The sequence below is a fragment of the Sorex fumeus genome, unplaced genomic scaffold (genome assembly GCF_029834395.1).
Source record: "Sorex fumeus unplaced genomic scaffold, SorFum_2.1 ptg000024l, whole genome shotgun sequence".
In the NCBI taxonomy this organism is placed as follows: Eukaryota; Metazoa; Chordata; class Mammalia; order Eulipotyphla; family Soricidae; genus Sorex; species Sorex fumeus.
The window spans coordinates 42,769,443-42,787,525 of NW_026606081.1; the positions used below are offsets into that span (position 1 = coordinate 42,769,443).

The 18,083-nt window shown below is 41.1% G+C and overlaps 1 protein-coding gene across 1 annotated transcript; it reads left to right on the forward strand.

The window, feature by feature from the left end:
* The first annotated feature begins 251 nt into the window (after positions 1-251).
* On the forward strand, positions 252-13,511 carry SPCS3 (signal peptidase complex subunit 3). Its single transcript, XM_056114164.1, has 5 exons — positions 252-558; positions 2,121-2,194; positions 5,124-5,200; positions 8,633-8,748; positions 9,956-13,511. Exons 1-5 carry the CDS (start codon positions 416-418, stop codon positions 10,086-10,088), a joined length of 543 nt encoding a protein of 180 aa, XP_055970139.1. The 5' UTR covers positions 252-415; the 3' UTR covers positions 10,089-13,511.
* Positions 13,512-18,083: the final 4,572 nt, after the last annotated feature.

Consider the following 18,083-nt stretch of genomic DNA (forward strand, 5'->3'; position numbering starts at 1 on the left):
TCCAAGGGCCAAGGGAGGGTAAAAGGTAGAGTGGAGGAGGCGGGTCTTCCGCGACGAAACACCACCCCTTCTTTCCCCGTCACCGATTGGTGGGATTGATGGAGAGGTCCCACCCACGGCTCAGTCTCGCCCACTCGGAGCGGTCCCGCCCACCCGGTGGGTGTGTCCGGGGAAGGCGCGCCCGCGCGCGCGCGCGTGTGTATGTGCGTGTGTGTGTGAGTGTGTGTGCGCGCGCGCGCGTCGGAGGACCGGAAAGGAGGCGGGGCGGCGGCCGGGCGCGTCCCCGGAGGCGCGCGCGCACCGCAGGCCGCGCGGCTCGCTCGCTGGCAACCGCTCGGCGGCCGGTTCCCATCCCGGGTTCGCTTTGGCGGAGGCGTCCGAGACGGGGGGCTCGTGAGCGTGGGCCACGGTCGCGATGAACACGGTGCTGTCGCGGGCGAACTCCCTGTTCGCCTTCTCGCTGAGCGTGATGGCGGCACTCACCTTCGGCTGCTTCATCACCACCGCCTTCAAGGACCGGAGCGTCCCGGTGCGGCTGCACGTCTCGCGGATCATGCTGTGAGTGTGCGTGCGGTCGGGGGGTGGAGGGGGGCCCGTCGGTGGGGCGGGGGGCCGGGCGGGATCGGGGCGGCCGAGGCGGGATCGTGTGTGTTTGTGTGTGGGGGTGTGTGTGTGGCGGGGAAGGTCGGGGGCTGCACCCCGAGGGGCTTTCCCCGACTCAGCCTCAAGACCCCCCTCCTGCTCCCCGGCACCCCGACTTCCCGGGCTTGCTCTTAAATTCGGGTTCTGAGCGTTCTGGGGTCGGCGCGGCCGCTTCCTTCCTGTTCCTCACTTCCCGGCGCCCGGCGCGGCCAATGAGGGAGCAACACACCAGCGCCGCCCGACCCCCGACCTCCGACCCCCGCCGCCGGCTGTCGGGGCTGTCGTGTGTCACCCGAGGGTCCAGCCTGGCCCCTCGCGGCGCTTCCGGGCTTCCGCCCGCCGTGCCCGGGGCTGGGAAGTCGCCGGCCCCGCACGTGGATCGGAGGCGCCCCCTCCCCCCCCCAGCCGCGGGCACAAATCTCGGTCGGGCACGGCCCCTCCCGGGCTGCGGCGTTGGGGGATTTTTTTTCTTTTCCAGACCTGTTGTGAATAAATGGGTGAAAACGGCAATAATAATAATAATAATAATGATAAAGATCGGGCACTGACATGGTCATGGTCATTTCCCTATGGCCTTTTTCTCCCCTGCCCCCACCCCCCCGCCTTTATTCTGTAGCCCTTTTTTTTAAAAAAAAATTTTTTTCTTTGAAATCGACGGAGTATTTGACCACACTACCCCCGCCCTTTCTTCTGATCTCCCCCAATTCTAGTTTGCAACAAGTTTCCGCTTGCTCTTGCACCTGCTTCTGGTTTTGGTTTTTTTTTTTAGCTAGCTGGGTATCTTTGCTAGGGACCTCACATGCTTGTGTGTCTCTTTGCTTCTTTTGGTTGGTGCGAGGTCTAGACTTGGTCCCTCCGGAAATGAGCACTCTGAACTCGGTGAGGTTGCAGGAGGTCCCGCCTAGGAAGCATAGAGCAACTCCGAGCTGCAGTGACTCTCCAGCATATGTCCCTTCCCGTATCATGCTGGCCCCTGACGTTTCACTAAGGCAGAGCAGATGTCCCCAGCTCTACCTGCGGGTGAGGTCTGTTTGGGACATCAGAGAAGAGCCTATATAATGAACCTGACCCAGGCTCTTAGCTGACAAATAGTTACCACTTTATCTTACTTTCCTGCTCCCCTCTCTTGGCATATGCTTCTTCCATACCCAATGGCTTGAAGAGAGTATTTTTGCCTTTCCCTGAGCCACTTCTGATCTCCCACTGGAGGGTTCTGGGGATTCTTGTCTGGTCTGTGAAAATAGCTAAAAACCTGCATTTCTGTTGGGTTGGAGTATGTGTAGCTTATTGGTGAGAATGTAACGCTTCTTTGTGCATTGACAACGTCCCTGATTTTTTTTTTTTAATTTGCTTGTAACTTTCTGAGCTAGCTATTTTCACCTGTTAACTACAACTTGTTTCTCACTTTATTGAAAGAACAACGTGAATTTTCTGTGGTTTTGTGTTTTTTGGAGACTGATACAACTTTTGTCTTTTAGAAAAAATGTAGAAGACTTCACAGGACCGAGAGAAAGAAGTGATCTGGGATTCATTACTTTTGATATAACAGCTGATATCCTTTGAGAAAATAACGTCATGGCCTTTTCTGTAGTGTTGTAATGCTGTAGGTCTTCAGGAGTGATTTGGGGCACAAAAGCATGACTCCATTTAGTCATTCTTTTTGGGGAAATTTCTTTCCCCATCATTTCTTTAGTAAAATAGTGTTTTCTCCTGATTCACGAGGTTTCTGTTCCGTATATTTTTGTTTTGTTTGTTGCTTTTTTGGGCGTATCCTGCCGTGCTCAGGGGTTATTCCTGTCTCTGCACTCACGAATTACTCCTGGCAGTGCTCAGGAAACCATATGGGATGCCAGGGATCATACCCACATCAGCTGCATGCAGGACAGGTACCCTGCCTGCTGCCTCTCCAGCCCCATTACTATTTTTGAGCATATTCTTACGTTTTTCTCAGAAACGTTAAATCTATTATGAACTACAGATGCTTGGGTCTGTATTTTGGGTAGAGATCAAAGAAATGAGCATTTGAATTTAGTAAGGGTTATGTTACTAATATACCTAGAAGGAATATTACATGTACTGTAGAACTGTCCTCCCTTTATTCACCGGTTTGCTCAAGCAGGCTCAGTAACGTCTTCATTGTGAGACTTGTTGGTACTGTGTTTGGCATATTGAATACATCACGGGTAACATACCAGGCTTTGCCGTGCAGGCGAGACACTCTCAGTAGCTTGCATACAGTCTCCATAATTTTTTCACATTTTTTAATAGAGAATAATAAAAAAAAAATGGGTATCGTGTGAGTGTATCATGCTCTGGAGGACACCTAGCAACATGAATATTGGTCAAGCATACTAACATTTTGTCATAATTCTTGTATTTTAAAAATGCTATCAAGCCAAAGAAATCTTAACCGTTTCAGAGTTACTTAAAATGGGAATGATTGAAAAATTTGTACGTTGTCTGTATCTTCTGCTGGAGCGATAGCACAGCGGTAGGGCGTTCGCCTTACAAGCGGCCAACATGGCCGACCCGAGTTTGATTCCTCCGCCCCTCTCGGAGAGCCCAGCAAGCTACCGAGAGTATTCGATATGCCAGACACAGTAACAACAAAGTCTCCAATGGAGACGTTACTGGGCCCGCTCGAGCAAATCGACGATCAACGGGAGGGCCTTTACCTGTATCTTCTGATAACACTGATCATTTCCCCCAATTTTTTTCTGTTAGGGCCATCGATTACTGTCTTCTTAGCACTGTTACGTATTCCTTCTAGCCTGCTCTATCCTTTTAGGACTCCAGGATTAAGTTTAGAATGAAGATTGAGTTGGTTGAATATTAGCGGAATAGTTGAAGTTGATTATGAGCCTCAGGGGCTTACCTGATCTTGCCTCTCAACTACTGTAGAGTTACTTTAATTTTTTTTCTTCAAAAACTAAATTATGAGATTTAAAAGTAGACTAAGTATGGTTTTTGAAGATTTTTTTGTTTGTGGGTGTGTGGGGGCGGGGGCCTTGCTGCTTAGGGCCTATCTGGCTCTACTACTAACAAGTAATCTCGATGGTGCTTGGGTGACCTTGTGATTGCCAGGGTTCGAATTCCTGAAGCCTTGGCAAGGCTTCATCCTTGTACCCTTTCTTAAGATGTAGGCATTTTTAGTTTTTATATTTTAAGGAAATAGAATGAGCAGTTATAAAAGTATTCTACACTTTGCTGCCTTGTATGTCTTTATATCTTCTTAAAAAATACATAGTCTACTGAAGTTTGGATCCCCGTGAAAGTAGTAACTGAGTATCTGGAGAATCACAGTAAAATCTTTTTGCACTTCAGATGCTATGTTAACATATCCTCAGTCGTATTTTGTAGTCGAGTCAAATTTTTGATTCTGTGCCCAGGGATCAATCACTTCTGGAGGTGATCACAGAGCCATATGCAATGCAGGTGTTGAACTTGGGTCACCTACATGCAGTGCAAGGATTTACCCATGTGCTGTCTCTGGCCCCTAGTCAGAATATTTTAAGGCTGCTGCTAATAAAACTTAAAATTGTAGGTTTTCTGGGCCTGGATGTACCCCAGTGATGCAGTATGCATGTGTGAATATATAGTTCCCAGTGGCTATAGTATTTCAAAGCAGAGTGTGGTGCTATCAGTTTGTCAGGGCACATAATAAAATGGCTTAGCAATTCACATATAATGCTTAATAAAGTCCACATCACTGTCACTATCTTCCTGTTGTTCATCGATTTGCTCAAGCGGGTCCAGTAACGTCTCCATTGTGACACTTTTTACTGTGTTTGGCAAATCGAATATGTCACAGGTAGCTTGCCAGGCTCCGTGCAAGACAAACGCCCTACCCGCTGTGCTATCGCTCCAGCTCTTCGGGTCGTATAAAATCCAGATATTGCCCCAATTTAATTTCCCACTGTTAGCAGTCTTCTAGTTAATTCTGCCCTCATTTTTTGCTTTTCCAGCCTCGAAAGCTTAATGAAACCAGATTGGTTTTAGCTGCATATTTCTGTCAAAGCAATTGTGGATTGAGGCATTTTTGCTCTCTACTGGCATAAAAGCGCTCTGACCATTTATTATACTTGGTTTAATTATATGAACCCAATACACAGTTCTCTAACACTAAATCGAAACTGTGATGACTGGTTATACTTTAGAGCTTTTGTGGAATCTTAATGTACTTGAATACTTTATTTTTCTTTTAAATTTGCTGACTGAGCCAATGTTACAGATGTATATATTTCTCATTGTTAATGTGTATCAGCTAAAAAGGCTTGGAAGATCAGGCTACAGTGCTGTTAATTTTTGTACTTTGGACTGGGCTGGATTAATTTTTTTTCCCCTCATTTATATATCTATGGCTCAGTTTGTTTTTGGCTCACTCCACTTTTTTTTTTTTAAATCAGCTATGGGTAATTGTAGTAACAGCTCTTACTAAAATGTTTTGTGCTGCTTGGTAATATAATCCTTAATTTTTTCACATCTAGAGAATATATTTGATTGGAATGTTAAACAGTTGTTTCTTTACTTATCAGCAGAATATTCAACAAAGAATAATGTAAGTATGTATAACTGTAGAGAAACATTTTCATAGATATACACCAAGCTGGGAACTTAATCTGCTTATGTAGTTTTCAATTTCAAAAATAGTTAAGCTTTATTAACACTTGTTATCTGGACCAACATTATTACATATACTCAGTTCTTTGAAGTCAGGTGGTTCCTTGCCTTTCAGTCACATGCCAGTAATCTGAAGCAAGATGGAGAATTTTGTAATGAGAGGTTGGCCAGGCTACCTTACTCACTCTTTAGCTCTTAGTATATTCCAGTTATGTGGATTATATTATCAAGTTTGAAAAGAAAAGAGCTGGGGAAAACTGTATAGGTATTAGACTGTACATTCCCTGGCACTACCATCCCCCATGCATCCAGCCAGTTCTAGCGCTGAGGTCCCTGAGCACTGCTGTGGTATCGGGAGACCATAGGACTGGAACATCGTTGCTTCCTCAGGCCCTTTCATTGAACCATCGGTGGCCCCATTCGCTGAGAATTGCTGGGAAGGGTCCCTGGTCCTCCTGAGCACTTTGTTTTGGGAAGACACCTCCCCTTTCTCCCCCCTATCAAATAAACCACTTCTCATAGTCTGGAACAGTTTTAAGAGAAACCTGGCAAAGAAATTGCAGATTGAAGATAATGGGGCCAAGCATATGTAAATGATGAGAAGATGACAAAAATGATGAATTTCGTCTTTTGAAATATTCCACCATAAATGCAAAAGCATGAAAAGAGATCTTAGATATAACAAAGGAAAAGTTGTGAGAAAATTCAAAAGTAGACAAGACTGCTTGAAAGACAAATTTGTATTCACTATCAGTGATAATTCTAGTATCAGCACATTTGTACTATGTATGTAATATGTAAATAATACATATATTGAAGTGTGTGCTCAGATTGTTATTTCAAAAAAAAAGAAACTTCGGAAAGTACTTCCAATGACAGGATCAGAAGGGATCCTGATCGTTTGGATGCTAGGAAGAGAGAATGTAATATTCTCTTGAAAAAAGAGATGGTACCCTTTAAATTGAAATAGCTTCTCTATTGCTATTAGAGAAATAGATAGTGAATTATTTGGACTAAGGAAATTTGTATCTGTACTTAGAACTCTCCTTCTCCATCTACGTAATCGAAAGCTTTAAAGTAAATTACTGAAGTAGAACCTCTTAAGAAATTCTAAACACATAGCGAATTTACTCTGATGAGAAAAAATTGTTGAAACTGCAAAGATCTGGAATTCAATGTTTTTTTTTTTTTTTTGAGGCAAGGTGCCTTTAATTTTGTTTTCATTGTAGCCTTGCTGTAGTTTATTCTCTTTTTACCCCAGTATGATTAAGAAGCTTGTACAAATTTGGGATTTCTTTAAACACACACACACACACACACACACACACTCATGTGTGTGTGTTTGTGTATGTATATATATATGTATATATATATATAAAAGACAGTTCTTTGGCATATGTTTATTTTTCCATCTTGATGTTTTATTTGTAAGAAACTTAAAAATTTAAGATTTGAACTTCATTAGAAGTATTGCCCATATTTCTCTTTCGTAAATGTCTTCACATGCTAAGCAATGGCTTTACAAGCTAATGGACAATAGTTTAAGACAGTTTCTTGGAATTTAATAGCAACCACACATGTGTTTTCTCTGAATTTTATGCCCCTAATTTTCCAAAGGAGACTTACTGGTGATCTATCAAAATAGTGAATGTTGTTGTCTTAAAGAACACTGTGCTTATGACGAGATACTCAAAAAGCTTTCTTTGAATCACTGTGAGATAGTTACAAGCTTTCATGTTTGGGTTACAATCACACAATGATCAAACACCCATCCCTCCACCAGTACACATTCCCCACCACCAATATCCCCGGTATACTCCCCTTTTCCCACCCTCCTGCTGCCTGCATGGCGGACAGTATTCCCCTTACTCTCTCTCTGCTTTGGGGCATTATGGTTTGCAGTACAGACGCTGAGAGCTTATCATTTTTTGTTCCTTTATCTACTTTCAGCACACATCCCCCATCCCGACCGATTCCTCCAGCCATCATTTTCTTAGTGATCCCTTCTCTATTCCAGCTGCCTTCTCCCCTTTGCTCATGAGGCAGGCTTCCAGCTTGTAACTATCTCACGGTGATTCAATAAAATTTAAAAAAGAAAAAGAAAGAAAAAGAAATTAAAGTTATAAAGACAAGTATTAGTGAGTATAAGTTTTGAGGAGAGGAATAATACCATAAAGCACTGTAGCACTGTCCTCCCGTTGCTTATCGATCTGCTTGTGCGGGCCCAGTAACGTCTTCATTGTGAGACTTGTTACTGTGCTTGGCATATTGAATGCGTTATGGGTAGCTTGCCAGGCTTTGCTGTGCGGGCGAGATGATATTCTAGAAAAAATTCTAAGTGCTTCAGTAGCAGACAATACAGGTAAGCTTTGTCAAAATTTTGAGTTATTGGTACTAAGACTGAAGAAGGGATTGTGAACAGGTTTCTCTTGAAAGACCATGTAAGCTTTTAAAACAAAGGAAATTCTATCATACCATTCTATGGATGCTTAAGGAAGTTGTGGAAGGTGGAGTGACTCTTGGGACTGTTTTGCTCTCTGTTCCTTTTAATGTTACTTCATAAAAGATATTTAAGTCTGAAAAAAAAAGCTTCCTTTGGTTTCTTGAGAACTTAGAAAAGAATCTTGCATACAGACACATGTTTATGAGATAATCTGAAAGCAGTGACATGATGACGCCACGCTTAATTCTTGGGGTTTCCCTAGTATCATACAGGATCCAGGCTGAGCTGGACGTGAGCAGTATCAGAAGTCCTACAGCAAAAAGTAAATTAAAATTTTAATTATTTACATTTTTGTGGAGCCAGGTGGCTGGTTCCCAAACAGTACTCCGAAAGTCCAGCGGCCTCGCTGGTGATTCTTGGTCAACTGGGCAGGCCGTTCAATGCAAGGAGCCCAGCAACCTGCTTGGGCCCTCTAGTGCCATGGATTACCCAAACCACCCAGCCGTGCTCAGGTCCTCCAGGACCAGACAGAGTAATGTCTCAAGGACCATATTATACCAGACTGTCCTCTTCACAGCCCTGGAAAAGTAATTTTTAAAAGGAAAGTTGTCAGAGATCCTGTTGCTAAAGAGTCTTGTTATTGGGGAACATACAGCTCTGAAATGTTAATACTAAGTAACAATAGCTCCAACTATTATTGTTACCATAGCAAAAGAAATGGTTTTGTTTAGGGAAATAGCTTCTGTTCAAAAAATTGTGAGGCTCTTCTTTTATCGGTTCACTTGCTATTCATTTTGGATGCTTTAAGATATTAATAATTCCCTCAAAGTTGGATTCATTAATACAAGCTCTTTGTTTATCACTACCTCAAGTGACAGAAATGCTATTCCTGATGAGTTACCTAATTAAATTTTTATTTTAATGCAGGCTCTGAACCAAGTTGTCCTTTGGGATAAAATTGTTCTCAGAGGTGATAATCCGAAGCTGCTGTTGAAAGATATGAAAACAAAATATTTTTTCTTTGACGATGGAAATGGTCTCAAGTGAGCAATTGTTTTTTGTTGTTTTACATTAATGAAATTTGAAGGGAAGGGAAGGATGAAGTGCTCTTTTGACGAAAAATATTACAGGGTTAAAAGAAAAGAGCGACTAAGTATTTATGCTGGTCAGAATTGGGAGATTGGATAGAAGGAACTACTTTAATAGTTGGGATTTAAAATGAGTACCTGGTACTCTTGCAGTATGTGAAATGCAGTTGTTAAGCTAATAAAGTCGTGTACTTCTTCCAGTCTTCAGTATATAGGGAACGTGGAGATACGGATATAGGAGTAGGCCTGTCATTTTCAAAGAGTTCCTTTTGGAACCATTAGATGGAGCTTGCTAGGAAAACTTTAATGAGGAAGCAAGGCTTCAATTAGTGTGCTAAGGTTTTCCAATTCTGTTCTCTTACTATCTCTGAACCTCAGCTTCCTTGTAGACAAAATAAAGGAATTAGGATAATTGACATCTGAGGTAATTTTAGCTCTTGTTCTGAGTAAATATTAATGGGTTTTAAGGAAGAGCTTTTTAAAATCAGATCTTTGGTTTTTTGCAGGTAAGAAATTTCAGGCTTTGAGAGATCTTGTTTTGTTCCAGGTTTTGTCCTATCTAGATAATGATTCAATTTTTTTCGTTCTTTTTGGGTTACACCCGGCGATGCTCAGGGGTTACTCCTGATTCTGACTCAGGAATTATTCCTGGTGGTGCTCAGGGGACCCTGTGGTATACTGAGGATTGAACTTGGTCCGCCATGTGCCAGCAAATGCCTACCTGCTGTTCTACCGATCCAGCCCATTTAATTTTTTAAGTCATTGTTTTCTGATGTCTAGACCATTCTCTCTCTCTCTCTCTCTCTCTCTCTCTCTCTCTCTCTCTCTCTTTCCTCCCACCCTCTTCCTCCTCTCTCTCTTCCTCTCTCCCTTTCTTTTCTTTCTGTCTCTCCCTCCTTCTCTCCTTCTCTCCCTCTCTCTTTCTCCTCTCTTTCTCTCTCACTTCCTCTCTCCTCTCTCTCCTTTAAACATTTTGATTGGTGACACTTTATATTAACTCCGAGTGAGTTTAGGTAGATACAGAGTTCTTTTTACAGATTTTGATTTCACTTGTATTTAACTGGCTGTAACTAGAGTATCTGGTAGCTTATTACTTGAATGAAAATGTCTTCATTGGGTTAGAAATGTTTTTTTCTGACTTCTGTTTATTCTCTTTTTACAGGGGAAACAGGAATGTCACGTTAACTCTGTCCTGGAACGTCGTACCAAATGCTGGAATTCTACCTCTTGTGACAGGATCAGGACATGTATCTGTCCCATTTCCAGATACATACGAAATAACGAAGAGTTATTAAATTATTCTGAATTTGAAGCAACATATTTTTATACTTAATGAATCATATATCGTTTATCTCTTCCCTTGCATCTTCATTTGTTTTTGATTGTTATTTTTTGGGGGGAGTATGGACAACTAATATCAGAAGGCATATTTGAAAGGTTTATGTATTACTTAAAGTACATTTTAAAAATGAAACCAAAAGGACACCGGAACAGAGTATTAGGAAGACTGCATAATAAGGATTGTAAAAGAATTGTACCTAACGTAGTTTCTGTATTTCCATTATTTTTTATGGAATATAAAATGAGCATGAAGGGTAATTAAAACTTTCAGGTGCCTGTGGAGTCTTAAGAACTCTATGCCTTGCATTCATGCAAAGTGCTCATTGGGTATGATTTAAAAGTAGAAGACATTTTGCCTTTTTAGAATATGTCATTACTGGAAAAATTCGTACGATTTTTTGTGAGAAGTCTGGTTTATAAAAATAGCCAAAAGAGATGGAATTTTATTCCATTTGTCTTAGGAATGCCTGCCTGTAATGCTTGTCATTTCTTACAGGTGACTAGTACCTTTGTCCACTTAAAAGACTAAATACCTCTTTATAGCCTGTAAATCATTCTTACTCACTTTAAAGTCTCTTCAGTCAACCAAACATGTGTCTTTCAGTGCTTTCACTCAAAGTGTTCCTTGGTGTTCTTCATGTAACTTTTCTAGCATTGCCATCGGAAGTTGGAAATGCTGGTGTGGTTTTTACCTTCTGAGGTAGAGTTGTTCTGTTGTGCATGTGTTAGTACCACTGAGTGGCAATTATTTAAAATTTTCTGTAGGTCCACTTTTTAATAGGTAATGGGGTAGTAGTGTGTGTTGGTGTGCGTGTGTGTTACAAGCACACTCACGTATCCTGTTATCCTCAGTAATCTAATGAGGTAAGTCGTGCAAATGTTAGCGCTTTGCAGATGAAGAAACTGAAGCCCTGAAGTTTGTTGAGTTGCTTCAAGTTTAGAAGCTAACATGGAGTGAAGTGAAAACTTGGAACTCAGATCTAATTCTTTTGAGTTTATTCTTTCCTCTTTACCTCGGATTACAGACTAGTGACAATTCATGGACAATTTTATGACATCTTTTGTTTCCCTGGCACCTTTCTACCACTCTTAGAAGAGGTTTCCCATCCTGTATGGAAGTGATTAATTTTCAGGCTGCCAACAACTTCTGTAGAGGTAACATCTCATTTCGCTCTCTTCCTAAATTGTATGTTCAGAGTATAGCGATTCAAACATATAGTAAAAGTGCTTTAGAGGTTAGTGGTTACCTGGTTGAATAGTAACACATTTTTTCCTACAGTGGGTAGATAAACACCCTGAAGGGCAGCAGCTATTAATTATCCTTAAAAGCGTGACCAAACACTGTAGTTACACTATCAGCAGTAACCAAAAGGGCTAATATTTTGTAGGGGTAGTTAAAATAAATAGCTAACATTTGTTATATTTACCTCATGTACTGTATCACCATCTGTTTTACAAATACTGTATTAGTTGTACAATTCATGTAAGTACATCTATGTTGTAGCTCTTCTAGTTGTCAAAAAGGTCAGAGGTACAGTATCATGAATAGTAGGCTGGGTTTGATTCCCATACCTTTCATTAAGTGTTTTAGGGTAACGGTTTCTTTATCTGGAAAGTGATAGAGTTGGACTGGTAAACTTAAATAGTATTTTCTTGATAGTGTAGAGGTCTATAAAACTTGTTATATCTGTTGTATCTCATTTAGCAGAGATTGGACAGAAAAGCACTAGAGTAAGAAGATGATTGAAAGACTAACATTTAATTCATATTCTGACTTTATTTCTGTTTAGTTTTCACAACCATAAAATTTAACTTCTTAGAGTTGATGCAAATACTGTCTGTGGAAACTTAAAATCTGTAGGCATCAAAGCTCAAAATTGGGTACATTTTTCAATAAGGAAGATGTGTACAATAAATCTGCTGTCAGAGCCAGACTGGCTGATTACCAGTTCAAGAATTCATTAAACCTCTATGATAAATGGAGCTGTTCGTTTCGTAGGGATAAATGTTGAAATATACTTGTGTTACAAATTACTTAACAAACCTTCCCATTTTTTTGGATTCTGGTGAGAACAAGAATCACTAGCACAGTGGATAAGCAGTTTTAAATTTTTACTTAAGGAAAACCACTCAGGACAAAGAATGCTCCAGTATGGGAATAAGAAACTTCTGTCTCAGGAACTTATAATTCTGTGTGTACAGCTTTATTAATTTGCCATAACTCCATTGTAATATGTTCAGTTGGATAACTGTATCCCTACCATAATGTCAGTGTTTTAAAGAAGTCTTATAAAAGTCTTTGTGATGACCCAAGACTTCAATCTTAGTAAAAGTACTAAGTGTGATTAGAATATGTGAGCCCAGTGATGATTCTAGGATTAGCAAAGAATTGTGAATTGTGAGACGCCTACCTGAAGTGACTGTTAGCAATGAATCCATTTTAAAATGTAGTGCTTACATACCTTTTTTCAGTAGTTTAATCTACTAAGCAGTTATTTCAGTATTTCCTGTGTCTCCAGTTAACTACATTTGGTTTCCTTATTTAACAAAAAATAACTGAAAATTTAAGAAATTCTTTGGGATGTCACAGGAAAGTCAATTCTTCTGAATTTTCTTTCCTGGAATAATTTTACAGATCTTTAATAGAATTGACTTGTCTAGTAAAAGCAACAAGAGATGGACTTTTAAGTTTCTAATGAACTTTTCCCCTATTAGTCTAAAGTTTAGGGATTTATATCTTCTACCACGAGGTTAGTGGTAGAATTTTATAATACTTGGAAAGTAAAGTGAAATGGGTTTAGGGGGATGAAAACCATAAGCTGGGAACTTTGGCAGTCAGCACATCCATTTCAGAAGCTTTTCTTGCTTTTAGCAAGAAGCCTGTTTACAGCGATAAGTCCTTGCATGTTTTTGATGCAGTTTTGGAAATTGTTTACTTTACAAATAATAGAAAAAAATGGAAACATAAGAGATGTGGGAAGATTTTCATAATTGCGATGAATATTCCGCATTTTTTTCTAATGAAACAATTTTGTTTATGAGTGAAAATATGCATTTTAAAAGATTTTCAGATTTAATGCTTTTTATGTGAAACTGCTGAACTAAAGCAAATGGATGAAATAAGTTGGGTAAACTTAAGTTTCTTTGGGGGGGGGAGTCAGTTAATTATACCTAAAAACTTTTCCAGAGACCATGTGCTCTTTCACAACTAGACTGTAAGCTCTCCGAGGGCAGTCTTGCTGACTTTATCTTTGTATTTGCCCCAGCGCCTAGCATAGTGCCTTGCGCACTATCGGCGCCCAATAAATATTGATGAACGAAATAATCTTGTTTCTACTGTGACCAAACCACGGGGACTGTTCTGTCGTTCACACCTTCTCGGTGAGTTCTGCTCTTTTCGTTCCCAAACTCTCGGTGACACTAAATATTAGAATTCTTTCCTTCCAAGGAAAAATGACCCAGTCGACTGACAGGTGCTTCTTGGGTACCGGTTGCTCTAGTCTGTGTCCTGGTCCTGGGCGCTGGGTCATAAGAAGCCCAGGAATCAGCGAGTGGCAGGGGACGGTGCTATGTCGGTTGCTTCCGTTTCAAATACTACTCTGAGGGTGACCCAAAAAGCTCCTGCCTGACCTGTGTGGGCCTAGTAATGATCTCTAGCATGTGAAATAAATAACACTAAGCCACAACATTAATCTGACTTTTGAAAATATCAAAAGTTAAGTTGTATTTATGAATGGATCGAAAATACTGAGCGAACGCTATTGAAAAGTGAAGTTGACTGCACCTTGACCCAGTCAACTGCAGTGAACCAACTCGGTTGCAGACATTCTCCTCTTTTGCAGTCAAGAGATCAGCATTTCTTAGAATGGTAGTGGAAAGGAAGTTAAGTTTGGGGGTGGGGGGTGGTATGTTTATGTTTCATTGTTTTGGACCCCACCCAGATGCCTTTGCGTTACTGACACTGAGGCAGCCCCTCACTGCAGGCTGCCTCACCAGGGTTGGCAGAATGGGTAATATGCTTCATTGGCTCGGCCAGGCATCACTGGTGCCCACCCCAGAGTGAGGACGAACCACACAGCCCTGCCCAAGTGCAAAGGGCTTCTGGGAAATGTCTTGAGATGGACAGTTGCTTCTCAGAAACCACTGTAATGACAGGTGAAAAGAAGCATGCGTCTGTTTTGAATGGTCATTTGTCACTAACCACCTTAGCTACATCAACCAGGTGTAGCTGGTTCATTATTGTGAACATTTCATTACATGTTTTGTTTCTTCCCTCTATTACGTGGACATACCATTTTCTGAAGATAGGTTTGTAAGCAATTAAAGAGTTCCTTGACTATTCTTAGACTCCGACTCCATCCAGAAACTAGACTTGTTTTTTTTTTTTTTTTGGTGTTAGTTGACGTTTATTCCAATGTCCTCTCCATTCTCCTCTGAAAAGACTAGACTTCTTATTTAAAAGTTTTGATAGTTTATATTGGGTTTGGGGGCCATGCCCTTTCCTGTCTCTGACTCCTGGCAGACTGGGAACTACAGGGAGTGCTGTGGATTGAACCCGGTTTGGCTGTGTACAAGACAAGCACCCTGCCCTCTGTACTATCACTCTTGCCGCTTAAATAAAGTTAAAACACATAACTTATTTCTTGTTTGCCCTCTCTGTTCTTTGCATACTTCAGGTATGCAAAATTGATAGCATGGCAAATGGTGCTTACAGCTGTTGTGTCTGCAACTAAAGTTCATCCTGGGTCATTATAACATTTGAGAATCCATCAACACTGATGGGTCACTATATGGATGAATATTTTTTTGCTATAGGGTCTGTGAGCACTTTTTGTTGTACTAAAAGCTTACTATCACATATCACCCACTTTTAATATATATACCTCAGCCACTACTAGATCTACCTTAAGACTTGCCAAGCACATTTCTGCTGTGGAATCTTATTTTCTATTTTGTTAACATTATTTCCTCAGATACTCCCTCACTCATCCCTTATGTTTAATCTAATGTCATCAGAGAGCTTTAACATAATTTCATCCAAAGACTTCTGAAAGTCATATTTCCACCATTCTTATTTGGTTTTTGGACCCACCTGGCAGTGCTCAGGCTTTGCATGCAAGAGTCACTCCTGGTGGAACTCAGGGGACCAGGTGCAAGGCAAGTTACTTGCCTACTTATTATCTCTGGCCCAGCCATCTTTACATTTTTAATGGGAAAGAACACAGAAACGCAAAATCTTTGTATATACCTTGATAATCATGCATTTATGTGAACAGTGATTGGGTCAAGGGAGAGGACCCGGTCTGTGTTCCAAACCTATCCCCCTCCCCCATACCTCTTCTGGGCCACCACCTCTTTAAAAAAGCTTTTGCTTTTGTGTTTTCTTGTTTTGAAAATTTGATACCTGTTTGCCTCCTCTGCTATTTTGGGGGCTGGAGCGATAGCACAGCGGGTAGGGTGTCTGCCTTGCATGCAGCCAACATGGCCGACCCGAATTACCGAGAATATTCAATATGCCAGACACAGTAACAACAAAGTCTCCAATGGAGACGTTACTGGGCCCGCTTGAGCAAATCGACGATCAACGGGAGGGCCTTTACTTTACTGTTTTGAAATTTTCATACCTGTTTGCCTGCTCTGGTATTTTGCTGCCATTTTGAACGATAGCAATGCTTACAGACTTAACCAAAACAAACACATCTGTTGCATTGACGAAGGTTTATGATTACGGATCTGTATACTACTTGTGTCTATTCCAGATTCCAGTTTGAAGAACACTTGGAGGAAACTCCGACATAGTAGATTGGACGGGACATCTTGGTCCCCCTTAAGATTTCGTAGCATGGCATGACTTGACTGTCTCAGTGTGTCACAATGCAAAGCTCAAAGTTCAAATGGTGGGGATGGAAATTCCTTTGAAAAATCTTGAGTCACATGGCACTGTGTAAATCTCTCAATGGGAAGTTGTGGCTAGCGAATTTTAGTGGGTTACACTTGGTCACATTCCCCAGCAAAATAATTTAACTTTGCTCAGTTATGGCCCTAGTGAATTCCACCGAAAAGTTCTTGTTGACTGTTTCAGCTCAATGTTACTTTTAAGAGATGGTCTTAGATTTTTGTGTGAAACTCACATATTTTTGTTGTTAGTGTAGTAATCCATTATGGACATACTTTACCTTGCTATAAAGGGATTGTAAATATGCTGTAAAAATTCTTGCATAAGTAGAACAGCGTTTTAAGTGTTTCTAGGCAAGAGAAAAACTTATTTGCATAATGGACAAGATTTATGAGGAAAGCATCTAACGTTAAATATTAAACATCTAAATTTTCAAATGTGGTTTTACCATTTAAAATTCTAGCATTTAGAAAGTACAAGGTACTGTATATTTATCAAATGAATATAAATGCCATGCTTTGTCATCCACTTTTTAGTAAGTTGTTTTCTTAATATTAAACTTTCTATCACTTGTGTTTTAAAGACACAGTTATCTAGAGCTCGGATGATGGTGTGGCCAGTGGTGCACTTGCCTTGAACACGACTGACCAGGGTTCAATCTGGACCACCTGTGGTCCTCTTATGCCCTGCCAGGAGTGATCGCTAAGTGTAGAGCCAAGATTAAGCCCTGAGCACCTCTGGGTGAGACCTAAAGGGGAGGGAAATCATTTATATGTTCCCTAACAATATTGTGGCATTCTAATTGGTAATAGTATAGGCCTGTTTTCAGGTTTTTAAAAAGACTATTGTGCTTTGCAATGGAAGTTCAGAAATTGAAGTTTATCTTTAAATCCTTTTTTTAAAAAATGTTTCAGCCACCTTTTGTTTTTGTTTTTATTTTTATTTTTATTTATTTGCTTTTTTGGGTCACACCCAGCAATGCTCAGGGGTTACTACTGGCTTTGCACTCAGGAATTACTCCTGGCATTGCTTGGGGGACCATATAGGATGCCGGAGATCGAACCCGGGTCGGCCGCATGCAAGGTAAATGCCCTACCCACTGTACTATTGCTCCGGCCCCTTAAAACTTTTTTTTAATCTCACTGTTTTAAGTTATTCCATATAAAGGAATTATATGTGGAATGGAATTATTGGTTGTGCTTCTATTAAAAGAATTGTCAACTTACTCAGTCTCCAAGGTTTTATAACTTATAGCAGTGCACCTTAGAAAGATTGTAGGAAAGGTTTACCTTCTGTGAAAGGCAATTGTAAAGGGAAGAAGAACCTCTAGCCTGGGAGGTGGGAGTGTGGGAGAGATGGAGGGGTTATCAGCTGGCTTGCTTTAGTTATTTTTCAAATAAAAGAGAAAAAAAAATGGTGGAGCCACACCGAGTATTATTCAAGGCGTTCTCCTGGCTGAGCCCTCATGAATCACTCCTGAGGACTCAGGGAACTATGTGGGTATCAGGGTTTTGAACTCAGACTAACCCATGTTCTAGGCAAGTGCCCTACTTGCTGTACTCTCGTCCTTAAAATGTTTAATTGAGGGGCTGGAGCAGTAGCACAGTGGGTAGGGCATTTGCCTTGCATGCGGCCGACCCGGGTTCGATTCCCAGCATCCCATATGGTCACCTGAGCACTGCCAGGAGTAATTCTTCAGTGCAGACCCAGGAGTGACCCCTAGTGCATTGCTGGGTGTGAACCAAAAAGCAAAAAAAAAATTTAATTGAATTTGACTAACATTATAATGGTATTGGGCTGGAGCGATAGCACAACGGGTAGGGCATTTGCCTTACAAGCGGCCAACATGGCCAACCCGAGTTCGATTCCTCCGCCCCTCTCAGAGAGCCCGGCAAGTTACTGAGAGTATCTCGCCCGCAAGGCAAAGCCTGGCAAGCTACCCGTGATGTATTCAGTATGCCAAACACAGTAACAATTATCACAATGGAGATGTTACTGGGCCCACTCGAGCAAATTGATGAACAATGGGAGGACAGTGACATTGTTAATGGTA